This window comes from Gadus macrocephalus, chromosome 11 (assembly GCF_031168955.1).
Source record: "Gadus macrocephalus chromosome 11, ASM3116895v1".
Taxonomy (NCBI): Eukaryota; Metazoa; Chordata; class Actinopteri; order Gadiformes; family Gadidae; genus Gadus; species Gadus macrocephalus.
In genome coordinates, this window is record NC_082392.1 from 15,299,687 (window position 1) to 15,326,196 (window position 26,510).

At 46.2% G+C, this 26,510-nt stretch overlaps 4 protein-coding genes across 11 annotated transcripts in view; all 4 read right to left on the reverse strand.

Annotated features, from left to right (window-relative positions):
* Positions 1-3,977, reverse strand: part of faxcb (failed axon connections homolog, metaxin like GST domain containing b) — a 12,758-nt gene extending 8,781 nt beyond the window's left edge. The window contains exons 1-2 of the mRNA XM_060064845.1: positions 2,936-3,977; positions 95-230 (exon numbers count right to left, since the gene is read on the reverse strand). Of these exons, the coding sequence (XP_059920828.1) occupies positions 95-230; positions 2,936-3,201 (402 nt within the window). The 5' untranslated portion in view covers positions 3,202-3,977. The remainder of the gene's footprint in view (positions 1-94; positions 231-2,935) is intronic.
* A 142-nt stretch (positions 3,978-4,119) lies between these two features.
* On the reverse strand, positions 4,120-9,538 carry coq3 (coenzyme Q3 methyltransferase). The gene is made up of 6 exons (XM_060064846.1): positions 9,323-9,538; positions 8,951-9,088; positions 8,005-8,104; positions 6,595-6,870; positions 5,584-5,743; positions 4,120-4,929 (listed from the first exon to the last, which is right to left on the reverse strand). Exons 1-6 carry the CDS (start codon positions 9,511-9,513, stop codon positions 4,772-4,774), a joined length of 1,023 nt encoding a protein of 340 aa, XP_059920829.1. The 5' UTR covers positions 9,514-9,538; the 3' UTR covers positions 4,120-4,771.
* Positions 9,539-10,075: 537 nt separating this feature from the next.
* pnisr (PNN-interacting serine/arginine-rich protein) lies at positions 10,076-17,244 on the reverse strand. Of its 5 annotated transcripts, none has more exons than XM_060064838.1 (12): positions 17,089-17,243; positions 16,491-16,602; positions 16,170-16,352; positions 15,331-15,569; positions 14,785-14,947; positions 14,348-14,529; positions 13,758-13,907; positions 13,557-13,656; positions 12,858-12,911; positions 12,323-12,514; positions 11,018-12,086; positions 10,076-10,478 (listed from the first exon to the last, which is right to left on the reverse strand). In XM_060064838.1, the coding sequence occupies exons 2-12, from the start codon at positions 16,576-16,578 to the stop codon at positions 10,445-10,447; spliced, it is 2,454 nt and encodes an 817-aa protein (XP_059920821.1). In that variant the 5' UTR covers positions 16,579-16,602; positions 17,089-17,243; the 3' UTR covers positions 10,076-10,444. The 5 variants fall into 5 exon arrangements, with proteins under 5 accessions (XP_059920821.1, XP_059920819.1, XP_059920820.1 ...); XM_060064836.1 differs by having other exon boundaries at positions 15,331-15,626; XM_060064837.1 differs by having other exon boundaries at positions 15,331-15,626; positions 16,491-16,599; positions 17,089-17,230.
* Positions 17,245-18,684: 1,440 nt separating this feature from the next.
* Positions 18,685-26,510, reverse strand: part of usp45 (ubiquitin specific peptidase 45) — a 30,535-nt gene continuing 22,709 nt past the window's right edge. For 2 of the 4 annotated variants that reach the window (XM_060064842.1, XM_060064841.1), the window contains exons 10-18: positions 24,631-24,712; positions 24,244-24,335; positions 23,647-23,703; positions 23,284-23,415; positions 22,385-23,099; positions 21,944-22,041; positions 21,329-21,415; positions 20,723-20,867; positions 18,685-20,189 (exon numbers count right to left, since the gene is read on the reverse strand). In XM_060064842.1, the coding sequence (XP_059920825.1) occupies positions 20,059-20,189; positions 20,723-20,867; positions 21,329-21,415; positions 21,944-22,041; positions 22,385-23,099; positions 23,284-23,415; positions 23,647-23,703; positions 24,244-24,335; positions 24,631-24,712 (1,539 nt within the window). In that variant the 3' untranslated portion in view covers positions 18,685-20,058. Of the gene's footprint in view, positions 20,190-20,722; positions 20,868-21,190; positions 21,416-21,943; positions 22,042-22,384; positions 23,100-23,283; positions 23,416-23,646; positions 23,704-24,243; positions 24,336-24,630; positions 24,713-26,510 lie in introns of those variants that run through there. The other 2 variants (XM_060064843.1, XR_009528024.1) reach the window with 2 other exon arrangements.

Consider the following 26,510-nt stretch of genomic DNA (forward strand, 5'->3'; position numbering starts at 1 on the left):
TATTTTCATGTACATGAATGACCTATCCTATGTGGACAAACAGTATGAAATGTGTTTGTATGTTTTTAGAGTCATCAAGTGTCAGCGTGGGTACCTGGTAGGGCAGGTCGGCCATGCGCAGAAACGTCTCCATCTTGAGGCAGAATGGTGAGAGGCTGGGAACGCCGTTCTTTGGGCGGGAGAACTGGTGGAGGATGATGGCGTCCTTAGAGTCCAACTTCTGCTCCTTCCTACAACCCACGAGACGGGCAGGTCCACCGTGGGCAAAGGTTATGGGAGAGGGAGCGAGTGAGAGAGAATAATGGCTCATGTCATGGCACGGTTACATCAAGGCTCAATCCAAAGGGTATGTCTATGGTTCACGGCGTAACAGACCCTTCATGCAGAGTTGTCATCAGTGGATATAACAGCTGTCACTCATAAGACTCGTTATGGGTCTGTTGCTTTTATGTACCAGGGCCCGTGGTCCATGGTCAATGTGTGAAGTCTTGAGTCTGCTGCCCGGGCCGCTTAAAGGAGCAGACCCTTAATTAGTGTGATGAGTGACAACTGTGTTTGTCCTAAGACGACGCCTCTTCGAAAACTGTTTTTCCTCTACCATCATTCATCGGCTGCGGTGTCAAATGCATTTTGCTGAAATGACTTCCTCTGATGCATTAAACAGACACAATAAGACTGTGGTCAGCGCACTTTTTTATTCAAGGCTGTGGCTGGGAAGTGAAAACAATAGACCGTTCAATATGTGGTGGTTGTAGTAGGGGGAGGGGGGGGGGGGGGGGGATGCATAGCAAAGTATTGCTATGCTATGCACCTGTCCCCCTTGTCTGCCAATAGTGTTTGCGAATGTGTGTGTGTGTGTGTGTATGTGTGTGTGCGTGTGAGTGCAGATGTGTGACTTTGTGTGTGTGTGTGTGTGTGTGTGTGTGTGTGTGTGTGTGTGTGTGTGTGTGTGTGTGTGTGTGTGTGTGTGTGTGTGAGTGTGAGTGTGAGTGTGTGTGTATTCTCACGGTTTTCTACTCAGGACAAATGGTGAAGAGAGATATAAATATAAAAATCAATCGGTTTCATTTTACAGCAGGCGCCACCCACCCACAGTGGCAAATGTTGTACGTTGCCCCTGCTGCTTGCCAGTGCCATGGCATCCCTTGTGGAGTATGTGACGTAAGAGCCTACTCCGTCAACAACAACACAACATACAACGCTGCCTACAAGCTGCGACCATGACCAACCCAGAGTCTGTCGGAGTGGTGCGTGTTAGTCACGGTTCCCACGAGAGTGCCACACGCATGACTTGGTCTCACGTGGCCCGTGGACGTACACGTGCCGCCCGCTACAGTGCCTGGTTCAGTTTCTTCCAGGAGATTATGAGTGAAATCCAATGAAAGGGGATGAGTTGAAATCCAATGAGATCAAAGGAATTAAAATGATTTATTATTAGTCTAATTTATTTCGGATTCCCCCCCCCCAATGTATTGATTGATTTAATAAGCCTTTGACACTTTTGCCTGAACAATATGTTAGCATTGAAGCTCAGTGGATCTTCCTATTGTCACGGGTCTGTTTCTAGATAATCACATAATATACAGTGGAACTGAAACAGGGATCAGGTCTGTACTTCCTGTGGATTCGTTTCATGCAGACCCCAATTTAGAAATATGTCATTTTATTCGGTGCAACGTCACGCATTAAATCATGAAAATAATTTTGCAGAGCCATAAATAGAGTAACTGGATACAGGTCCACGTCACGTGTCGCTGTCCACTGCATTGTGGTGCTGAACATATGCATACTGTTCAGAATATGGTGCCCGTACAGAACAAATAGTAGGCTGGTTCTACAGATATTCCCCAGACCTATGGAAAAAAAAGTAGCCTAAATATAAAAGTTGATCCCACCAATGTCAACTTATCACATGGCCATCACTGTTGGTGGGCTGTTGTGCCAACGACAGCAGCCGCCACGTGATCCAGCGATACTCCCGCATGACTTCTCAAATGTCCATGTGAATAGAGAGGATCTTGAATTGTAGCGTTATCCCGGTTTACCGGTATCTTACTTCCTATGAGCTGTGCAGTTCAGATAAAAGTCCCCGGAGCAAGACAAATAAAAACATTCCGAGAATAACAATAAAAACAACAACGACAAGGATAATAAATACGGAGTTGTGGCGAATAATGGGACAAAGCAACATTCTAATAAACAAGAATCAGAATGTTTCATTATCGGAGGCGCCTCTCGCCGCTAAACCGAGGTACCTGAAAGTCCCGCCCTCTATCTCTCGCCAATAACGCTCGTTTTGAGCATCCAATTCAGGCGTTCAGTCGTTGGACGAGAACGCCGAAACGAGGTAACCCGAATACAGGATGTAAAGGATACACCACGGAGAAGACAAACACAGCTGGACTACCGGATGCACTTGCGTAACACCAAGAATAATCCTTATATTTCTAGTCTCAAGCACGCGTCTTACAGCCAGTATAGTAACGTCATTAAAATACTGAATGAATGAACACATCAATACACACAGACAGAGACACGCAAAAAAAAAGTCCGCTTGGCGGCCACGGGACCGGCAGACGCGTGATGCATCATTTTATTGATTTCATTATTTTGCTATCATCAACCGAACAGTCTCTCATTGTAGGAGAGGTTGAACGCAACCAAAATTGAACGCAACCAGCATGACATCAATTGAATAGGCAGGTGGAAGATAATAATAATCATCCACCTGCCTATAAATAATAATGGATGAAATGGCTGGCAAACCCACACTAGACCCCCGAGACATCGCTGTTGTTTACCGTGAACAATATGGTCAGAAAGTCGAAACATAACACAGAGCAGGCCTACGGCAGATAGCGATTTTGATATAACAACCCTGTTAACCACCCCAGACAGGCCCATGGAAAGCGATCGCCTCCAGACAGCAGCCTACCTGATGGCCAGCAGTTCGTGCAGCAGGTAAGCCGCAGCGGCCAGTAGGGCTCCCCCGGTGATGTACAGCGTCTTCTTCCACCAGGAGTCCGAAGCCAGTACAGACATGATACCCCCGTAATCCTGCAAAGGGAACGCGACGATGTAGCCATATAACGACTGGCGCTCATCGGAGCCACACAGCCCGATAGGCAGGCTATGATTTCGGCCGATTTCCACCACACACGGTCGGGAAGAGGCAAAGCTAGCAGCAGCCAAGTAGTACATTCTCCCCTCCTCTCAGCGATACGCTCCGACTTCCTCCGTCCCGCAATCCCTCGTCGACCTCATCAAAACGTCTCATAATAAGAGGTATGGCGGCATTGCGATGTTTCGGTCATTGTCAAAGAAAGCACCAAATGAAGCATCTCTCTCTCCCTTCCAGTCGGTGCCCGCACCCTGGCCGGATCCTCCGCAGGCTCGTGGGCCTGCCTGGGTCTTTGTCTGCTCCAATAGGAACGACTGGTGCTACCCCGCCCTTACCGTTGATGAGTTCTGCTCACTCTCACTGATGGATGAGCACCATACATTCAATGGAAACGCCCAGGACAGCTATATAACGGGGGCAATTATATTAACATTTGAAGGCACTAATTCGTAAATATTTAATCTTGTTAAAATAATCACCATTGATCCAAGCTATGGTTGAATAAATATATACTTTATCAATAATAGCCATTCATTTCTTTATTAACTAATTACTAATTTCAGAGGACAATCTCACCGAAAAGATAGTTGATGCATTTGTCTCCATTTAAGAGTATTACATACCTAATAAGCAGGTACGTTTAATAAAGATGTTATACAAGATGAGTTGAACTAGAAATACCAAGTGCTGGAGTCAGGCGGAAAATCAACTGCAGACATCACTGAATCAGCTTCTCAGATTTGATCCTTAAACATCCTTTGTTTGTGTGCAAAATAGAACAGCATTTTCCAAGGGTGAAAGTCACTCCTGTGACAGCGAGGGAACTGTTCGAGTAGAGAGGACCATTCAATTCAGATTAACCTGAAGTAAGAATTTGCTATTGAAGAATAAGACCCAGACATGGTTTAAACGTGACATATGTTCTGCCAGAGGCTGATTTGGCTTATGCAATTCTTGCAGATGATGCTGAACTGCAGTGGAGGAAACCGTCTCACATATTACATGCGTGTCCATTTTAATTTAATTTTGATTTGACACAGGAAAGTCAACTATTTTGTACCAAAATGTCATTCAATGATTTGAACAAATGAATGGAGTGACTTTATAATTCACAACAGGGACTTTATCAAATGCATATAGATCAAGATATACATAAATTTATATATATCTATAGAAGTGATCCTCCCATTCTCTGAACAGCAAACAACACCCTGAAGTTATGGCTTACATACGCTGCACTTGTTTTGTTGAAAACATCAGCGGACCAAAAAAAATGTGCAGAATATAATCAGCAGCACAGGACAACAGAAGGAAATATCCCGACAAATAGCAATGCATGCACCTGCCTCAAGCTAAGCAAACCCTGCAAGGAAATCCTTAGCACGTTTACCACAGGATTCATTGACTCCTAGAGTCCCCCACACCTTCTTCTTTTACTTCCTCGACATCCACCGACTGGTTTCCTCATTAGCGTCCTAACGTAACACAGATGTAACCCGTGATGCAGTGTCGTTTCATCCCGTCTTTATTTGTACACGGCACCTAACGTGTACCAAAGTCTGCCTTTTATTTCTGTTGATGAGGAACGCCGGCCTCGTTCAGCGGCTGACCTCTGCGCAACCTCGTCCATGACCTCGTCCGTGCCACCGTTCACGCCCGTCCCTCTGGCTCCGCCTGGCGGTGCGGCGGCTCCTCGGCCGCCTTGACAGCGTGCAGCGCGTAGTTTATCTCTGTGTTGTCGCTCCAGCACCAGCTCCCTGTCACCGGGTTGTACAGCATCCCCTGAACAGTCAGCACCGAGAAGCCGTCTGAGGAGGAGGAGGAGCAAGTGAGGGAAGAGGAGGAGCCAGAGGAGCAGGAGGATAAGGAGGAGTAGAAGAAGGAGGATGAGGAGAAGCAGGAGAAGAGGGAGTCACAGAGAGTTTGCGTTTCAGGAGAATTGGCATGCGGCACCAGTTTTACACAACTTTTCAACACTGCAAAGAGCTGCAAAAATGCAGACAAAGCAAATTGGAGGCTTTGCTGCTTATGGAGCTGCTAGGATTCAGGCGTTTCCTGGAGCTAATATCCAAGAAATGCTTTCCTTATATTACAAATGAAGCCTTACCCTAATCAACCGACAATACTAACTTGACTATGTATCTTAACTAAACCATAATCAATATAATAAGCTGAACATTACGATCGGTTTAACATCAAACCTATGTGTAGATGACATAGTTATGACATCACTATAGATCTAGTGCGGTTCTGATAGTTGGTGGAAAACGCAGTGTGGTCAGTATGGTGTCTTTGTTAGAGGTTTCAGTTTGTAAACTCTGACAGAACTGTGAAGGTGTGAAAATTAACCCTCTGCAGAGCACTAACGCCATCTGAGATTGATGAAGAGAGACAGAGAGACTCTCTCTCGCAGAGTGTGTGCGTGCGTGCGTGTGTGTATTTGACATTAAATGCAGACGTACGGGGCTCTAGCAGACGCTCCAGGTCCGCAGGGCTGATGAACTTGTCCCAGTCGTGGGTCCCCTGGGGCACGATGCGCAGGATCTGCTCGGCGGCCACGATGGCCAGAGCGTACGACAGGTTGGTCTTGTTGATGGTGGTGATAAAGAGGGAGCCGCCTGGCTACACACACACACACACACACACACACACACACACACACACACACACACACACACACACACACACACACACACACACACACACACACACACACACACACACACACACACACACACACACACACACACACACAAAAAAGTGTCCATAAGTAGTGTTTCCCCTGTGTTTTCTGTAATTATTTTTCTGTAACTTTATTATTCTACTTTTATTATCATATGCCAAATCCCTTTAAGTACAGCGGATCCGGGCGTTTTAGCAGAGTCTGCATCCTGTGCCTTAGGGTGGAAGAAATACCTGTGCCAAACAGGCTCCATCGTCCGCCAACACTTACCGTTCACCGAGAGACAGCTAAACCATAGCGTGTGGGATGAGAGTGAGTAAGTGATAATTGAAAGTGGCAGGAGGAAAAACAAATAGAGAGCAGGAAGTAGTGACTCTTTCCTATAACGCACAGTTAATGTCCCACTGGGAGAGAGCTAACAAATGTTTGTTTTTTTTAAAAGCTAGATATACTCAAAAGACATTAATCCCTGTGTTTATCTTAATAACTACAGGTTTGTTTAGATTGGATTAGGGCATGCTGGTGTTTTCCCATCAACTATTTTGTCCCTGGAACAAATGACCCAGGAGATCCTCTGCCCAGTGCTGACAGAAACATACACACAATTTAGAGTCGGCGTGAATTTCCCCTAGTTCAGGCACGGAGACAATAAATTAGGCTTACACATTCCTGCCTGGTCCGGCGTCCACAACCTCACAGCCCAAGCTAGTGCCGGCCCCCCTATCCCTCCACCAAACACCAGCGCAGCCAGAAAGGGAATCCCAAAAAACACATCACACGTTGAACCTACCTTGATCAAGTGACCGCAGCAGAAAGCAAACGTTTCCAGGTCGGCCAGGTGTTCTACCACCTCGGACGCCACCACCGCATCAAACGGGCCTTCTCCCGCCTCCTTCTCCTCCCCCCGGACATCCTCCTCGGACCCCAGCAGCTCCTCCACAGTGCACGCCCGGTAGCGGAGCCGTCCGCCGAGCTCAGGGTCGCTGGACGAGTGAAGCCGGGCCAGGCTGATGCTGTTCTCCACGGGGTCCACCCCCAGCACGTGACCTCCCAGACGGGCCAGGGGCTGGTGGGAGAGTGGGTCACAGGGTAGAACTCAGGCAATGGATTACCCTAGGGAGAATGGCCACCAAAACAGCGCTGTACCCACCTGCGCTATATGTAACCCTATTTGATGCAACAGCTATTTAAATATACATTTCAATTTAGCTCTCTGAATGCCATGCCCTTGCTAACCCCCAGTTGATAGCCCTTAACACAACCCTATGTTAGCAAGAACACATTTGTTTTGTTAGCGTGCTTGTCAGCAACCTCTGCTGGACAATCTGGGAAACAACCAGGCACGTGTGTTGCCTGAGCAAGATGCCTACTTGCCTAAGGGCCAGACTCCCTCCTCAGCCACTGATTCCTTCAGATGGGAATGGCATTCGAAAAATAATTCCAATAGACACACTGCCGTGGTTAAAATGGTTAAAGTGTGTGTTTGTTGGAACAAATGAGCCTGGCATGTGTCAAGAAAATACATGGCTCTCTCGGTGTGTGTGTGTGTGTGTGTGTGTGTGTGTGTGTGTGTGTGTGTGTGTGTGTGTGTGTGTGTGTGTGTGTGTGTGTGTGTGTGTGTGTGTGTGTGTGTGTGTGTGTGTGTGTGTGTGTGTGTGTGTGTACTAAAATGTTATACTCTGTGACAGTGCCATGTTCTATCTACAGGACCTGATTTTGTCTGCACAAATAACACCACACTGCTGGTACGTCTTCACATCCGATGAGATCCAAGTGGAGACTTGTGTCCTTCTTTTGCAAACCATCAACACCAACAAACAGATACACAACTGCAAACTACTATGGCTGTCCTTTCCACCAAACCACAACCAGTCAAAGCCAAACCGAGACCCAGAATCGGGCTGACATCTAAACGTACTTATTAGGCACCGGTAGCACATGTGCAAAGACGACTATTAGAGAGGGTTTCACCGGGCGCTAGCCTGGGACGACAGGCGGGATGTGATCTGAAAGGTGGCGATGCACAGGATTGGTCCAAGGCTCAGGGGGAAACTAGATCCATCTCATTCGCACCACCTGCCTCTGTGTTCAGCCAACCGTTTTCCCTCACCAGGCACTGAAGCTTGCTCATGTGTTGTTACTTTTTCTTGAAGGGTTTTTTGACCCCCACTGACACTCACACACACACACCCACACCTACCTCAGTGAGCAGCCCTCCTCCACAGCCCACGTCCAGTATCTTGAGTCCTCCTAGGGGTCTTCCCGGCTGACACTCTCTGTGTAGGCTCATCAAATTGTCCCTGAACACAAGGAGACATGACATGGGGGTTCAATGCATTTGCAAAGACAAGCCAGGCTAACAGGGACACTCTACATATGAAACACTATATGCAGAGGATCTCCAGTCCACAAAAACCCAGCTGCCATGTTCCCTTTGGCGTCATCATTGAGCCCCAGGAATACGGCCAGCCATTCAGAACCACTGACAAATGTACCCCCCAGCCATGTTATAGCATAATCCTTCCATCTCAGAGATCTCTTTTCCTACACTTTGCTACTCTGTTCCTCAGTCCCATGTTTCACTGTTGATTTTTCCCTTCTTCCGCTATAAACTGGGAACAGACAGGAATCTGGGATGCATGGTTCTGTTACTAATTACACCTGCTCATGCTGAATAACATTTCCCCAATTCCCACGAATATTTGAATACTGGTACTTTGAAGGCAAACCTTGGATAAGACTATGTGGGAGGATTTGGTGAAGGGGCTTCAGACGCTTTGGTGTTCGCCTAATAGTCACTCCACTGCCCCTGGGCACAGTCATATCTGACATGTCAACTATATGCAGACACGCAGTGACACAATATGTCACCCTGTCACCATGGAGACTCATCATCTCCAAGAAAAGTGTGGGGGATGGGGGGCCAGGGGCAGGCATGGCTAGCCTGTGTAAAGTAAAAAAATAATGCAAGGGCTACATTATATCTATGCATTTCTCAGCCAGTTGTATTGAACTGAACTACTATGACGCTTGTGTACTAAACACCTTTTCTGAACAAAGACCCTCTTTACAACGTATGGTTAACGGTTTAAGTAACGGTGCGTCAATTAGGAAAGCATTGATTTGTGCTCTACTTAAAAACACACCTTATGAAAGGTACGCGAAGGTCATTCAAGGAATGGAGAGCGGCAAATTCTCCATGCTCATCCCACCACTTGCTGGCCAGGGCCTGGAACCGTCTCAACTCCTCTGGGTCCACGGTAGTATTGGAGGCTGACTGAGTACTGTGACAGAGGGAAATTGGGCAAATTATTACGTTTAGGAAATTTAGAAAACATAATAGAATCGCTATCGTTGCAAAGGTAGGTGGCATCTCTTAAATATATATACATATATCATTTATAATTCAAGCTGAACGAAGAATTTCGTGTTGACTTACACCACTTATATTAGAAATAAATGTGAAAGGGCAGACACTGACCAGCATAAAGGGTCCAGCATACCCACATGAAATGTACCTCATCTGACAGAGAAGGACAGACCGTTCCGAGCTCACAATCGTCGTCCTCTGCAACAACTGTTTACGGTGTTTACATGCACTTGACCAACTAAAAGGACAAGTAGCAAGCCGACGTTGGATGACACTCAAAACATTTGTGTTATGGGAATAAAACCCAAGTAAAATCCGACCAAACTTCTTTGAGTACATTTCCACTGGATATTAAACAACGTTTTGCGATTTGTTTGGAGTCAATGTGACCGAATCTGGCGATACATGTCCGAGTGGAAACACGGATCACGTCGTAATAGTTCCTACTTCCTGAAAGCTTTATTTGTCGATCACTACCGTCACTTATAGAATATGGACATTTATTTTTATAAATCATGAACAAATATTCGAATGAGAAATTGCTATTAAAAAGCAGTTCGATTTAAACTCCGAACAGCAATTAAATTAAGCATAATGGGAAAAAGATGAGTTATGGATTTTTTGTTGTATGTAATCCTATTCATGTGTCCTTCATAACTCTTTGTTACGTTAACCTTGGATACAGTAAACGTTCCGTTTGGACATAATTATTATTTTTTTACATTCATGTAGCCTGCATCACACCGTATTATGCCAGTGCCATTAGAAATAGCTTGCAGATCCACCCGGTTCCCAGGTGAACTTTCCTGTAGTTAATAAAATCTTCCTATGCTGTGCAATAACAACCACGATCAGTTAAATCAAATGAAAGGCAGATGACCCAATAAGCAGTGAGACAAGACAACGGACAATCAGTTTTATTGGACAATTAATTACATTAATGTTCAGAAAAGGGTTAATCCTCTTATCGTTTTAAAACAACACAGCTGTAAGAGTATTTCAAGTCCACTTAAGTTTTAAGCTTTGCATCATGATACAAGCAAAAATACCCAAGCATCCAAAATGTCCTTCTCTTTGTGCAGTCAGCATTTTAAAAACAATGTATTTACAGAACTGAACGGTATGGTATGTGAGTGGGTGGGGAGGAAGGGGCAAGCAGAGTTCACCTACATCGTTGCCTCTATAATGAGACAGGCCTGCTCAACGAACGGAATAAAAAAACTAAAACAAAACCCAAATATTAAAGCGCACTGATCAAGCGATACACTTATTAGCGCCTGCTCCTGCGCGAGGGGGACGTAGACCTGAAAGATAAGATAGAATAACAAGACAGGTTGTTAGTATTGCACTATTTACCCCCACATAAATACACTCACTCACTCACACATACACTGACAAAATCACAACCCAAACCACCTCGCATTTAATTAATGTGGTAGCATACAAGAATGCTACAACTGTTTCCATACACTCCTTAATTTCCAATCAGAAAATAACCTGTCAAGGCAGGTATACATGTTAAGTGCCTTTCAGCTGCTCATATTCTCGAGAAAAAAAAAATATACTCCACAATAAGCCTATGAAAAAGAAAAAAAATTAAAAAAATTCCTAAGTAGGGTCAAATGAATCTCTGCCCGTAATGGATTTTGTAGTACTTATAATTGAATTTTTTTATTTCTGCAAACATGGACAAAAGAAAGTGGAGTGAATCTGGAGTGAGCACTGAAAGGGGCTATTGATTTGTTTTTCAAAATGATTGGTTGATATGTTGTCAGCAAAACCACAGTCAAACTGACAATGAAAACATTAAATAGAAAAATGAGAGAGAAAAAACGAATACTACCTTGATCGTGACTTAGACTTGTGTTTGCGGCTTGCCTTCTTACCAGACTTGTGCGATTTTTCCGTTGACCTTGAACGACTACGTTTAGATTTTTTGGATTTCTTTTCCTTGCTAACCTCAGGGGTGGGGGACTTGCTCGATTCAGAGTCCGAGTGCCTCTTGCTAGATTTTGCAGAGCCTTTCTTGTTGCCCTTGCTATCCTGCCGAGAGGGTTTGTCATCTGCATGAGAATCGCTCTCCTTCCTTTTCTTAGATTTCCCATTCTCTTCTGCACCCTTTTCCCTCTCCTTCTCCTTAGCTTTGGGCTTATCTTTCTTCCTATCGGACTCCTTCTCCTTCTTCCGCTTGTCTTTCTCATGGCTACGACTCCTCTCCTTCCTCCTCTCCCTATCCTTGCTTGAAGCCTTCTTAGCTTTGCTGCGGCTGTGGCTACTCTCCCTGTGCTCCCTGCTCCTCTTTCTCTCCCTCTCCTTCTCCTTCTCTCGCTCCCGGCTGCGGCTCTCCCTGGCCCTGGACTTCTCCTTCTCCCTCTCGCGATCCCGGGAACGGCTCCGGCGACCCCTGCGCTCCCGGGAGGCGCTGAGCTCGCTCTTGGCGCGGCGGCCGGACCGCTCCGCGCTGCTCCTCCGCCGCTCCCTGGCCTTGTCGACCCGCTCCTCGTGGCGCCGGGGCGGGCTGCGGCTGCGGCTGGGCCGGTGCGCCCGACGGGAAGAGGAGCGACTGCGCCTCCTCTTCCTGCGCGGCGACGATGACCTGGAGGAGGTGCGCGAGGACGGCGAGGAGGAGGACGAGGAGGAGGAGGATGAAGAGCGACTGCTGGTGCGGCTGGAGCTGCTCTGGGAGCTGCTGCTGCGGCCGTTGGCGGGGGACTTGCCCCCACCACCCCGGCCAGAGCGCTCCTTCCCACTGTGGCCCTGCGGCCGGGCCTCGCTGCCCTCCCTCTCGCTACGAGACCTACGCCTCTCCCCGGAAGACTCTGCCTCCCTCGCCTCCTGCTTGTGTAAAACCTCTGACTGACCCTCGCCATATTCCCCTCTTTCTCTGCTCAGTCTCTCCTTTGCCGCCTCATCTGCAAGAAACAAAAAAACGAAATAAGACGTTACGACGTGGGTGCTTCAATGACAGGGGTGCTGTGCTCTCTGGCTAGCCCACTCGTCCCCCACCCCTACTCCAGGAGTGCACTCAACAAGAATACTCCTTGATCCAAACGTTGAGCAGACAGTTAAAGTCTGCCCCAGTGCAGTGTGTCCAAAAAACTAAAGGCTAGGAACGCACAGGACGCGGTCCACGCGGGCGCATCCTCACCGCGTGCGAGCGACGTCTCCAGCGCCTGCCTGTCCTGGAGCTGCTGCTGGACCTCCCGCTCCTTGCGGTGGAAGGCGTCCTGCTTCTCGCGGATGCGGTGCCGCAGCTCCTCCTCGTCCGTGTCGGAGGACTCCGAGGCCCGCTCGCTGCGCTCGTCCTCGCTCTCGTCCGAGCCATAGTCGCCGAGGCCGCCTGCCGTGAACAGAACCCCCCCCGAAACTGTTGAACGCCAGCACGGCACAGCAAGAGCTCGTCTCAGTTTGTTTCTCAACGCCCCCCCCCCCCCCCCCCCCACAACCCATTGTCCACTTACACATGATCTGCATACAACTCTAGCCGAAAGCCAAACATGTTGTTAAAGAGCATGCTGCTAGCAACGGTGGAATAACAGCCTGAATATCCCGGAAGACTAAAGGCAGGCATAAAGTGTAGCTCTTTTGCCTCTTTGACCTTATGTATTCCCCACCCCATTTGTTCTAAACACAGCCACCACCCCCCAACCCACCCACCCACTAGCAGAAAAGGGGATACTCACTCAGACCAGTCAGAGAAGCCAATGCACTTGACTGTGCCAGCTGTTTTGCAGGAGCTTTGATTCACATCAACAACAGGAACAACATGTTAAAACACATAGAGCCACCATTTTCTCAAAGGCAAGAGTCGCTAGAGGAGGGGATGTCAAGACAACGCATTATTCACAAGAGCTGTCGTTGAAAACAAAACAAAAAGGAAACAAAAATAACAAATGGAGAAAAGAGAGAGAGTTAACAAACAGGCGTCGGCCACACAATCCAAGTCAAACTGTCAGAGTTGGGAGAGAACCGTTCTGCACTAATGCACCCACAGATATCCTGCAAGTATCTGTGGGGTTGGATTTCCACAAACATCTGTGGGATTTGATAAAATAATTGGAACAATAAGATTTGATTCAAATTACGTAGTACACCAATTTATCCAGACTTTAAAGCCAGTGGGCAAAATATCAAATACATGAAGAGCAGCACTCTCGCCCCAAATTCCCGGCATCAATCTCTTTGGTTCCAACACATTAGTAGAGAATGGTTTAAAATGCATATTGATACTCCCAAAAGGGTCTCATTTTAAAGCATCCTGCTTTAGAGGCAAACATCTATCCATCTTGGAAAAATCGGAATAGAGAGAGAGAACCGGTTTCTACGGAACATGTCCCATTGCCGGGCACAAGTGATGTGAGAGCTAGAAGACGATAGAAGACCTTTAGTGGCTTTGCGATGAGTCTCCCTCGCCACCTGCTGGACCTCTTCATTCGTGACCTCCAGTAGGATCTCCGTCAGTAGGGTCTTGGTGATGACCATCTGGGGAAGGGGGGGTGGAGTCATTAAAAAGGCTGGCGTTGCCCAGGGGAGAGTGTGCGTGTACACAGGGTGGCTCCTCCGTGACACACTGAAACACTGACCAGCTGGAAGTCTCTCTCCTCCTCCGTCATCTCCGGTTCACTGTCCTCCTGAGGAGGGGATGGGCTTCGGCTGGCAAACTCCTTCTTCATGGAGGACTTCACCTCCTCTTCTTCCTCTGGTTCCTCGCCATTGCCCTCGTCGTCGCTGTCCTACCGTATCCACAACAAAGGAATAGTCGGTATTGCGGATTGAGAAAAATGCCTTTGCTCTCCAGCGGCACCCATAGTCGAGCTCAGCGATGGAAAATAATTCCTTACACTTCTTGACAGCAAAGTACTTAGATTCAATGGGGCATGATCACAAGAGGACACAACGGTCCCATTAATCGAGCATCTTCAATGAAACAACGGATGTTCACAACATTTAGTCACATTGTAGGCACAACACCCCAACAAATACAAAGAAAGAAATACAATCCAAAAAGCGTTCTCACGGTCTACACAGCTTGGCTAAAGTGGAGATACAAATGCAAACAAACATAACATCGTTAAAATGGAGAGAAAGGGAGCTACCTCAAGGTGCAAGGACAATCTCTACAAAACATGTTCAATTGAAAAGTAATATAGTAAAGCAGAAGGTGGTCTCTTACAAATTTGCTCTTGCGTGGTACACGAGGCCCATCGCCGGACTGCTCCGGCTCTTCCTCCTTGACCAGTGTAGCGCGCTCCTGCTCCATCCGCTCCCGTTCCATCTTCCTCTGCTTCTCCCGGTCCATCTTCTCCAGGCCCTCACGGATCCACGCCGGCAGCGTGCGCCTTTTCACTGCCTCTGCTTTTGTTAAAGACGGGCATCAGATTGCAATGAAACGTCTTTTGCAAGATTTGAATACAACGCCTTTCTTTTGTGTAGAATGCGTTCAGAACATTGTGTAAAACTCAAACTGACTGGCAATAGTGTTATTCATTTAGTTCCTTATTTTGAAGTTACGTTTCTCAAAACTAAGCATTGACCATCCAAGGTATATATGCAGTTGAGGAGGAAGTATCCAGCAAAATAGCGGGCTGTACTGTGTATTTAGGGACTTACCCAATGCTGCTGCGGTCTCTTGCTTGACGGCAAGCTGGATGGGGGACCTTGGCCTCTCTCTGAAGCCAGGGGGTCTGTTGTCTCGCCTGTTCTGGGGAGGACCCTGCCAGTAGGGAGCATGGAAGCCTGGAGGCGTGGGGCCGAAGGAAGGTGCAGCCCCATGCTGTAGAGAGAGAAGCACACGCTAAAAATTAAAGTTACATTAGATACAGAAACTTCTGCACTACAGTAGCTGCGTAGTAGTCGCCATATCCTGAAATATGGGGGTGGGGTGGGAGGTTGTTACCATATCACTGGAAATAACTTGCATTGACTATCTAAATAAAGAGTAAATAACTAATAAAGAAAGATGATAGCACTTTACCCCACCATGCCGGATTCGTCAACAAGCGAACATTCTCTGCACAGCATCAAGACAGCACTGACTAGAACTGCCCTAGACACCAGTACCCGGCAGTTTTCAAAACCGGATCCCGCCTTTTATACTTAGCAGGCTCACTAAAAACCAAAATGCTTTCAAACGATCCTACCGGGGCTTCTGCATACCTGATAATCAAACTGGTTCATGGCCATGGGGGCCATGGCGTAGCTGTCGGGCTGAGCCCCATACCCATGGCTGTTCTGGGGGTAAACCCCGTGGCGGGCTTCAGAGCTGAACTCCAGGCTGTCCTGGCTGTTGCTGTCCTCACTGGGGTTCACCACCTCCATCGGCCCCGAGCCGGGGGGGATCCACACTTGGTCAGGGGGCGGAGGGGGTGGAGGGGGCTGGCCCTGCATTCCCCATTCTGGGAATGAAGGGCAAGACAGAAGCGGAGGGGTCGGCCTCACTGGGATTCTGGAAACTTTAAGAAATGTACCCAAAGTCAAAGGTTATTTCACATTACCCAAGCTTGCTACCGTAACACTCCCATCAACACAACACATACAGATATAAATACTTTTCTTCTTAGTCTCAACCACTGGCTCGGCCGCAAAAATAGTTAGGATATCATGTTTTAATTACCATTCCACCCTTACAGTTGCACTAGAGTGCCACAAGGACACTAGTTATTATGATATAATAATAATATATAATAGCCCGTTTGTTTAAGTTAGGGTGTTACCGCTTACCTAAACACCATATCTAACCAGCATTTCTCCCTGTCCGACCCACACAAACAATGCCACTGTCAATCTACCAACTCAGGTATAAAGACTGGTCCCCTATATTTACTATGATCTATATTGCAACAACAAATGTGTTTTTGGCATATTATTAAAACAAAGTAACCGTAGTCATCGTCTGCTAGTGCCACAAATAGTGAACTGTATCTTTATAAGGGCTGGGGATAACAAATAAAGTAAAATAAACATAACTTTATATGATGCATCATATGTATTTTTACCAGGTTGCCACATTCTGCCAAATGACTGGTTGCTCGGGAATGGTGGTCCATGGTTGCCCTGTGGGACGGGGTCTATGCCGGGGACCTCCTGTCCATTGGGTTGGATCATGTTCTGCACTTCGGTTCCTGTCGAATCTTTCTGGGCTATCCATGCTTGGGCCAGGGCTGCCCAATCGACCTGACCTGCAGCACAGCACAAATGGTGTGGATTTTAGGATAAATACTGACATACATGCTGCATCGTTGTCGATCAAATAATGCTCAAATTGGAAACCCCATGAGTATATGACATATTGTACTTATCCTCGGCTTTTGGCTTACTTGGATCTTGTTGGTGCTGAAAGGACTGCATCCATTGCTGCTGGCTCAGAGGCCACTGCGGCCACGGCTGTCCTCCCTGATCCCACATCTGTTTTCACGGCGTAATGCTCTGCTGCGTTCGAGTGTTCAGCAGTGGAATGATTATTCAATTATATTTGCATTTCATACAATTTTATTGATGACGCATGTAGGATTCAACATGCAAGCATGTTTTTGTTATTTTACTAGGAGAAAGATCATTAGCGATTGCTACGGATTACATTCGTCAACAGTCCATACCGCAAACTACCTGATTCAAATTGAACACGTCTGTTTAATACTCAGATATTTAAGTATATTAGAGAACAAATACCTAATTAAACTTGATATTAGGGGAAACTACGTCTGGGAGCACAAATCCCCCTGGACACAGAAGAGCTAACATTACGGGTGCTAAGCTAAACAACACCAGTATAAGTGGGAACAAGATTAGCCGTTAGCTTACTATCTAGCATCTACTTGATTTACATCGGAATATCTTTATATTAGTAATCCTTCATGCATTAGGACCAGGAGGTGGCGATGGCATTCGGGAGCGGCGAGATTAAGCTATTCCTACCTTTTAGAAACAGGTTTTGCTGCACTGGTTAGATTGAAAATCATAGATCGAAAGCAAAATGGCTCCAACGTGGGCCAACGCTGTCACTACCCAATCCGCTGAGCTGCCCGGTCCGCCGTACGCATGCGCATGAAAACGCGCCTGTGAGGAAGTGAGAGCTATGGAGCGGTGTCTGGGACTAACTGTGCTAACCGCGTTCTAAAAATAGTATAGTAATATAATTTGTGGACTTCTTTATATTGTTAAGCGTAAGTATTCAGAGAATGTTATGAAACACATTCATTACCTTGGGCCAATTGTTGGATAGCCAGTTAAATATAACAGTCAACAGAAAAGTGAATAAATCCCAAACATGTGTTAATTACTTTTACTTATCAAACATGCTGTAGTTACGGATACGTAAGAGGATTATAGTCACATGTGAAATATTGTTGAGTTCTGATTTAAATTCTGACTAGACCTCAGAATGTGTCCCTCATCCTCTTCCGTATACAATAAAGGACTTGAATAAATGTAATTCTAAAAGCTAACATATTTGAAAATCAATGGAATGAATGTCGAAAACATCAATGTGTTAAGTGTCTACTCTAAGCTCCATGTTTGGTGTGGTATTGTCCAAACTGGTGTCATGGACACCAAAAGTTGGGGTCCATGGTCCATGCACGCTGAAGAGTTTGACGAGAGAATCCACAGGGTGACGTCACGGCAGAATGTTTGCCCTTGTTCCTTTGCTGGAGGCTACTCCTCCTGGCTCATCAGCGACGCCGACCTCGAGTATGGTTCATCTGGAGATAGGACGAGGCGGGAGATCAAATCACATGGGCTTCTTGAGCAGAACAACCCCAATCGAAACGAAGCACCAGCAGTGAAACGGCCCTCATTTAAAAAATAGACATTCACGAAACAATGTTATTTTGTTGGTGGCGGCAAGTGACACCCAGATTCTGCGCGCCGACAGCGTGACAACAGGATCAGCGTGGAGGTCGGACAGATCCGATGTCTTTGGACGTTGCCCTTTTCTTGATTCCACACCCACCTTCCCTTCACCAGCCGGCGACATGTCCCAAAAAACAGAGCTGCTTCGCACCTGTCAGGCCGAATCGCCAGTCACCATGGACTGAATATGGCACTGTGGGATGCAGAGAGACAGCAAGGAAAAACCGCACCCAACACACGCAATCTTCTATAAAGGGCATCAGCGACATTTAGGCCAACGTTGAGGATGAAGCAGATATAGTTCCGCACAGGCTGGAGTCCAGTTATCCCCAGCCGTGGACATAAGGGTAACCTAGGGGTAGGCCCACGTGTGCAGGTTACTGGAAGAATGTTTATATCTACAGAACAAAAATTACGACATAAAAAATATGAATATTTGTTGAATTTCTCAAATAATAGGTTGATTGTTGCTGATTGTTAGTTAACACCAGAAAAAGAGCAATGTTTCAGCTTCTTCCTACAACTACAATAGAATGATTGCTAATTGATTATATATCATATTAGTTAAAAGGAAAACATTTAGCGTACATAGTAGTAGTAGTAGTGAAGTTGAGCATCTAAATAGTTACCACAGTTACCAAAAAAAATACATTTAAAATATGAAGTTCATAAATAAGATGTTTTATTTTATTGTATTCACGTGATGTGACACACAGCAACTGTTTTACAGTTACATTGAATTGAACAATTCCAAAAAAAAATTACGCATGAGTACAAACCCTGCACGAGTCTGCCACCACACGTAAATGTCGGTAACTCACATTTCCTCTTTAAAATCATGGTCTTGTACCATGCATGTTTATTTAACCTGAAGCATAGGCACTGAGTTGTGGGCCATTGGGAAATAAAAGTTGACTTTGTTTTCTATGCATGTATTGAAGAGGTAAATCACCTAAAAAATCGAATTGTTTAGGGTTAGTCTATTTAAGATTAAGCAATATACATTCAATATACAATGAGCCTATGCACACAACTTTTTTTTGGTAAGGCTTAAGCTGAAATACTATATATATTTTTTTTACAATACATTTTTTTTTACTCTGTAACCATAGTTGTGCCTGAGCTTTGAACTGACATTGAGAGGAACGGCAGGCTTGCTACTTGGGATACTGATACGATCAGAGTTAAAACCTAGTGCAGACAGAAGTGCTTCGTTAGCCTGATAGAAAGGAAAATCCTTTATTTAGTGTGAACCATCATGCATCAGATGGATGCCCTTGATGGAACAACTATTAAACATGTATACCAAAAGCAATGGTTTTTTGACAGATGTTCTTATGATACAAAATCCCTTTTTGGGCAAGCTAAGTGATAGTCATACAATCATACATTCCAATGTACAAAAATCTGCAATACATTCTACCATACCTTGCAAATAACCACTTCCTTTTGCTGTACTATACTTCTTCAAGTCAATACTCTTTTCTTTCTCAATATACACACAATTCTTTAAATAAATGTCAGAATACCTTTTGAAAACAGCTGTTATTTTGCAAACCCATGCATGTACGAGTTCTATGCAGGCCTTGGGAGCCACCTAAAGGTGTTGCACTCTTTGCACTCCAGTTCAACACCACTTTATGTCCTGTCAGAAGCATTTACAGTTCTTCAGCCGGCCAGTCCTCACTTGCATCGCAGATGAAGCGATAGTTCAATGCATTATATAGTATTTTGTAAAAGATAAAAATAATCTTTAAGTTACTCCACTTCACATTTAAAACATTGCATCACTGTTGCATCACGAAGAGACAGGTATCCACCCCTTGCTTGTAAAACTGCTGCAGGAAAAGAAGAAGCCCAAAGAGTTGATTTGTAAAAAAAAAAAACAAGTCCCTCCTCCTTCAATAGTCTGCCGATTAAGTACAGTAGAAGGAGCGAGTACAGGCTGTATGCTGACAACAGGTAAAAAAAGAAAGAAAAAAAGACAGACATGCAAGGAAAAAGACGAAATGGACTGGAAACGTTGCGGGTTCGTTACAGCATTTCCTCGTAGAACAGCAGGTAGGCCTGAGAGTTGAGGACCCTGGATTCTGGGACCGTCTGCACTGTGGTGTCGCTGACGTACACCCACTGGCTCTGAGAAGGGCCGGAGGCTTCTCTTGCACCTGGCCACCCACACACACACAAAAAAAAAAAAAAAACACACACTTTATTATCAGGGTATGGTTAGCTAAAATACATTGTAGGATATGACATCTACAAGGTTTGAATGTAAAATGCAGGGACAGCGAAGAATCAATGCAGGGAGCTGCAGGGGACTGAGACATGCCTTGTTTCCTAGATATGGACATCTTCTACCAAAGAAAGGCGTTTGTGTGAGTGGAGGCTTTAAAAAAGGGATTTTAATGCAAGTGTTTTTCTATAATGGCTAGGCTGCACAGTGTTGATTAGAAACCTTTACAGACACTTTTTTGAAGTTTACTACAAGTGCTGGCCAAGTTTGTGCTTCGCTATTAGCCAATGAGGTGCTTACAGATCCCTGCCTTCTCCAACATTATTGGTCCAAACAAATAATGAAGCGTCAAAATTTTAAACATCCAGATCCGCTAGATTGAAGATCGTCTAAATCAGATTTTTAATTAATAATCGAAAAAGATTAATTGAAAGCCCTGATTTGTGAGACTAGTGGGACCCTTACCTGACGCATTCCTGCGCTGGTGTTCAGCTCTCCTCTGGGGCGGTCGGACCCTGACGTAGGCCGTGTAGTGGCCCCCGCGCATTGACCCACTGTGCTCCACGATGCCATACAAGCTGTAGGGAACACGCTCCCCAGAACCCAGGTTCTGCCACGACACAAACCCCCACAACCACAGGAACAAAGGCAAAGATACGGAACAACAACATGATCAACAACAGTAGCTTTAATCATCAATACTTAAATTAGTCAATCATTTCAAGGGATTTGGTAGCTGGATTAACCTCCATTTAAAACGTGTCAAATAATGTTTGTCATGTAGTGTTGTACATTGTGCTTCATTGTATTTGATTGTATGCTGCTGAAGCCTTGGCAAGGTCTGTCTCATAAAAGAGAGTAAAATAAGGGTGAAATAAAATAAATGAATAATAAACAAACAATAATTAATGCACTGTAATTCTGAATTCTCACAGTTGTGCCAACCATGTTGTATTCCTCCGATCAACTTCTTCATGCTGCAGGAGCACTTCTAATTCAAAACACATGGATGTTTTTATGTTTTAGAGTTGTAGGCTGGGGTGTGTGGTGCAGCGCATTGCATTGGGGAACCTTGCAGGTAGCAGAGCAGAAAGGAGCCAGGTCCAGCACCAGGGGGAAGTCCACGTGGCGGTTCACCTTACGCAAGTTCATTCCGGCCTTGGGAGGAGAAACACACATTACACTAAATGTCAAGCCTACTTTTAAATTGGGGATGTGGGGATGAATAGATTTAATGTTAGTATCAGGATTTTTGGACTGCTATACTCGTCAGGTTGACTCAATTTTATTTTTAAACCAGCATTGTCAACGTCCTGCAGATGGCGCTATAGCATATGGTCCTGCTGCGCACTTTACTACATTTAGTTTTGTTGGGCCATTTAAAAAACAATGACAAACACGACTGACTGTAGAATCTGAACCCCAATGTTACACCCGTAAATTAATCAACACACAAGATAAAATCACACAACAAACTAATTATGCTATCGCAATACTTACATAATCACAATATATATCTGTGTGGTTGGGATATTCCCATCCCTACTTTTAGACTGCACTAGGAATACATTGTAAATTAACCTTATTGTATTAAGAGTTAGTATGCATTCATGCACACACCACATGACAAAAATAAGCGTCTTTAGTTTGAACATCATTAATGCAGTGCGTCCTAACGCCATCTACCTGGTGGAAGCGTTTCAGGTGTAGGGTGACCACCGGAGGCAGCGAGGAGATCAGGATGTGCTTCCTAGCGCTGGTGTAGACCTTCTCAGACCTTTTATCTGTGCAAGAACATCATTTTTACAAAAGGCAAGTCTAGTAAGTAAGCGCACAACTTCGCACATTTATATGAGAAATCACATCAATAAGCTCTTCCTGAAGATCTTAAAAGCTCTTGTGACTTGAGGAGGACCAAAACCCCTGTATACGGAGGAACGGTGTGTCGCAACCATGCTTAATTAGCAGATAACCCTATCGGCCAATCCCAGGTTATGCATGTAGTAGCATCTGTTTAGCCTACAGAGGGAGTCCTCTGCACAGCAAACCAATCTAACAGGTAGTGCCGGGGGTTTGGTTGTCCTTCAAAGCTCTGGGGCCTAACCCCATGAGGCTCAGCGCTCTTACCGACCGAACCGCTCTTGCGCAGCGTCTTCTGCCTGCGCTCGGTGCAACTCTCACACAGCAGCTTGTTGTTGCCCATCAGCAGCTCCACGGAGGTGAACTGGTGCAGACAGGACTGCACCGAGCACTCCTTGGAGCTGGGTGTGTAGCTGTGGGAGAGGGCCTGGAAAGCCCCCTGGGGGAGCGGGTGCTGCTGCTGCTGCTGATGGTGGTGGTGGTGGCGAAGGTTGTCTCGGGCCTGGGGCGCCGCTTTCTCCGCGGTGTCCTCCGCGGGAAAGCGGGCCGCCGGGGAGCCCTCCCCGGGGAAAGAGGGGCCCAGGTTCATCTTGGAGACTGCGCTGACCAGCTGCTCCACCGCCCCGCCCGGCCGGGGCGGTGCGACGGAGCCGGTGGGGGAGGGCCTCAGCGGGGGGCTCGGCGACGAGGGAGAGGTCGGCGCCGGGCCCGCGCGACCGTACCTGGAGGGGGGCCGCGGGGTCCACTCACTCTCAGAGGCCTCGCTGTCGGCGTCGTTGCTGCTGTCCTGAGCGCACGGGTCTTTGTCGCTGGAATCCGAGTGGCTGCCGACCGACCCCACGCGGCTCAGGAGAGAACCGGCCCCGACCACTGGCCGCACCGCCGCCGCCGCCGCTAGGGGGGCCTCCTCCTCGTCTTCCTCATGGGGCCGGTCGGCTCCTTCCTCCTCCACCGATCCTGAAGACCTCCTCAGCGGATGCTTCTGTTGCAGAATGATCGAGTCAAGACAATTGTAATTGAAGAGCCCTTCAACACTGTTACAGTCTCCAAGGGCTTCACAGGGCAAGGGGCGAGGAAGAACTCCTTGCACAAAGCTGAGCTAGCACCACAGTTGCACTCATATACACGCAGCCGGGGCCACCATGAAATCCAAGTGGCGGAGGTACCTGGCTGCTGGGCTTCCTAGTGTTCCTGCTCGGGGCGGGGGCAGCAGCGTGGACTGCGTCGGACTGGAGGAAGTGGACATCCTGGTCCCGGGGGCTTTTGCTCAGCCTGCCAGGGTTGGACGGTTTGGAAATCTGACCAGCAAAAAGAGGCAGATTCAGGTCAATGGAAATGCAGACATGGCCTAGCAGAAAAGTTGCATATCAAACAATGCCAAAAACAATAATCCTTTAATAAACTAAAAACTAAGCAATGCACACAATATAAGCATATCTGTGTTTGTTAATGAATGTATCTATCAATATGTATTCATTTGGTTTAATAGTTTATTAATTATATTTATTGATGTGTATCGTAAGGCTCACCCTTTCTTCAATGATGGGAAGAGAGATGTCGATGAAGGCCTCTTTCACTGTAGAGATCTATAAAGGAACCAATCACAAAACCATTCGAGATAAGGGAATGTCTGCTTCTTATGATAGCAGGAGACATTTTGAAAAAAACACAGGATTGTACAAGCCTTGACTTTTTACAGCCCTTACCCGTCTAGATTTCTTTTTATCTATCTATTTAGTTTGAGTTCAAGTTGGTCCTTGCTTTTTTTCCCAGGGTTTTTCATGGGCAATACCGTGAACACAATGACAAGTATCCGTAACAATTACGATTAGTAACACGAGTTAGAAAAATTGAAAATGTCATATGCACAATGGACAAATGAGATGCATCAAGAAGGCTTGGATAACCAAGCAGTCTGCAAAAACAGAATAGTTCTTATAGTTAATATGGTGGACGAATAAAGACGATACAAGCTTAACAATATGCTTATTTAAGGTCACAATGTGTTCGATTGAGCTCCTTCCAGTCAGTAGGCAACAGACTTTCAGAATCCTGGGTGCTCTCTTCACCCATGGAGACATTGTTATCAGGTTGAAATATTGACCTAATCTCCAAACTCGACTTACATGCCCGCATTCCTCACACATGATGGTGTTGGTTAACTCCCCCACGAAGATCCGGTCCACAAAATTCAGCTTCACACCCTCCTTTCCATACGCTGTATTGAAGAACACTTTTAGTTAGCCATCAAGCTAATTACCCCAAAGTGATTCTATTTTCTTGAAGCAAAAAATAAAAACGAGAAGCACTTTCCATTTCAATTAATGTTTTCTGTTTTGTTTAAAATAGTCTTTCACTAACTGTGGAAATATACTGTTATTTGTGTAGTACATGTACATTACTTAAATTATAAAGATGTTCCAAAAGGGATCAATTCTGAGTTGTGTTCGCCAATACATGCCAACAGAGGGCGCTGTTGATCCAAGCTTTGGGTAGGAGATGGGAAACACTACCTTTAACATTTCGTTTAGTCTCCTCATCTGCAGTCTTCTCTGTAGGGTTGTTAAAAGCTTTGAGGATGCTGGCCTTTACTCTCTGTGAATGCCAAACACAAAATGTACACGTGTGTTAAAAACAAGTGCTTTATAATATACGCAACATTGATGTTGGTCAAATTTGCAGAATCATTAAAACCGCAGACTTGGGATTGGGTGAGTGATTTCCATTACACCCATGAGTTAGAATATCACACTAGGATTGTGCTCAATTTGACAAGTACACCTAGTTAAAACCTCATTAAAAGTAAAATAAACAATGAGCATGTCCAGTAACATTAACATGCAGAGTTCTCATTTGAATGTGCATGTGTATGTAACCGTATAGGGTAGGATTAGCATTTTCTCTGTGTGTGTGTGTGTGTGTGTGTGTGTGTGTGTGTGTGTGTGTGTGTGTGTGTGTGTGTGTGTGTGTGTGTGTGTGTGTCGTTTGACTGGAATCCTCTTATCGGAGGCGACATGGTCAGTGAGTGTGTTGGCGAGGGAGCTGTGAAGAAGAACACAACCGCAGTGATGCACCAATCAATAGATAATTGGCCGTGGTCTGTGACCGTCGCCCCTAAACCAGTGCCCTCCCCCCTCTCCCCACTACCACCACCGCCGTCCTCCAAAACAACCCATTATGCAGGAAACCCACTCACTGGACTGGCTATTTAGGTCAAAAATGCCTTGTTAATCCGAGCCCAGCCTGCACCCCAGTCAGACAGTCAGAGGATCAGAGCGCACCCCCGCGCTAATTAATTACACCCCCCCCCCCCCACACCCGCCCTAACTAAAGCAACAGCGGTCGCTGTCCCACGCGCTACCCAAGAGGAGGGGGCTGGGGGGGAGTGGGTTGGTGGGAGAAGGGGCAGAGGGGTGGAAACTCAAACCAAGACGGGTTAAGAAGGACCGGCCATGCCCTGAGAGAGCTAGACCCATCGTCTCAGCTAATTGGTGATAATTGACTGTGTCCAAATTAACATATTTAGATCCTCTGATACTAATGGCGAATCAACACAAACACTTAGGGGTGCACTTGGGTCGCCGACGCCCCCACTGGAGATCTACCGGCCACACACACACACACACACACACACACACACACACACACACACACACACACACACACACACACACACACACACACACACACACACACACACACACACACACACACACACACACACACACACACACAGTGAAACATTGTGGCCATATATTTTCACATGATAACCCATTAAATTACTTTGGTTGCTGAGTGATCAACCCAGCTAAGGCATTGCTACCTTGCAGGCTCTAAATATGTGTAAATATATCTACTTTATACAATTTCTAGAAGCTTTAAAACTGGTGTGGTCTGCGGTAAAGACATTCAGGACTCACATAGCCATCCGCGAGTGAATGTTCGTTGCAGTAGAATGTCTCAGTGAAGGAAGAGGGGTAGACTTCACCTCCTCCCGCTATTCCTCCTTGATGGGGTCAGGAGAGAGAGTGTGTGTGTGTGTGTGTGTGTGTGTGTGTGTGTGTGTGTGTGTGTGTGTGTGCAGTAGAATGTCTCAGTAAAGGAAGAGGGTTAGACTTCACCTCCTCCCGCTATTCCTCCTTGATGGGGTCAGGAGTGTGTGTGTGTGTGTGTGTTCTTTGCAGTAGAATGTCTCAGTGAAGGAAGAGGGGTAGACTTCACCTCCTCCCGCTATTCCTCCTTGATGGGGTCAGGAGAGGTGTGTGTGTGTGTGTGTGTGTGTGTGTGTGTGTGTGTGTGTGTGTGTGTGTGTGTGTGTGTGTGTGTGTGTGTGTGTGTGTGTGTGTGTGTGTGTGTGTGTGTGTGTGTGTGTGTGTGTGTGTGTGTGTGTCTG

Coding starts and splice junctions, on each gene's coding strand:
- coq3 (XM_060064846.1), bottom strand. CDS start 9,513: ATGTACTCAAAGAAGTTTGGTCGGATTTTACTTGGGTTTTATTCCCAT. Junction 5,744..6,594: donor GCTGCGGTCACTTGATCAAG/GTAGGTTCAACG, acceptor GTGTGTGTGTAG/CCAGGCGGCTCCCTCTTTAT. Junction 4,930..5,583: donor GGAGCGTCTGCTAGAGCCCC/GTACGTCTGCAT, acceptor CCTCCTCCTCAG/ACGGCTTCTCGGTGCTGACT.
- pnisr (XM_060064836.1), bottom strand. CDS start 16,578: ATGTGGGATCAGGGAGGACAGCCGTGGCCGCAGTGGCCTCTGAGCCAG. Junction 14,530..14,784: donor AGAGACCGCAGCAGCATTGG/GTAAGTCCCTAA, acceptor CTTTAACAAAAG/CAGAGGCAGTGAAAAGGCGC. Junction 10,479..11,017: donor AAGTCTAAGTCACGATCAAG/GTAGTATTCGTT, acceptor CTTATCTTTCAG/GTCTACGTCCCCCTCGCGCA.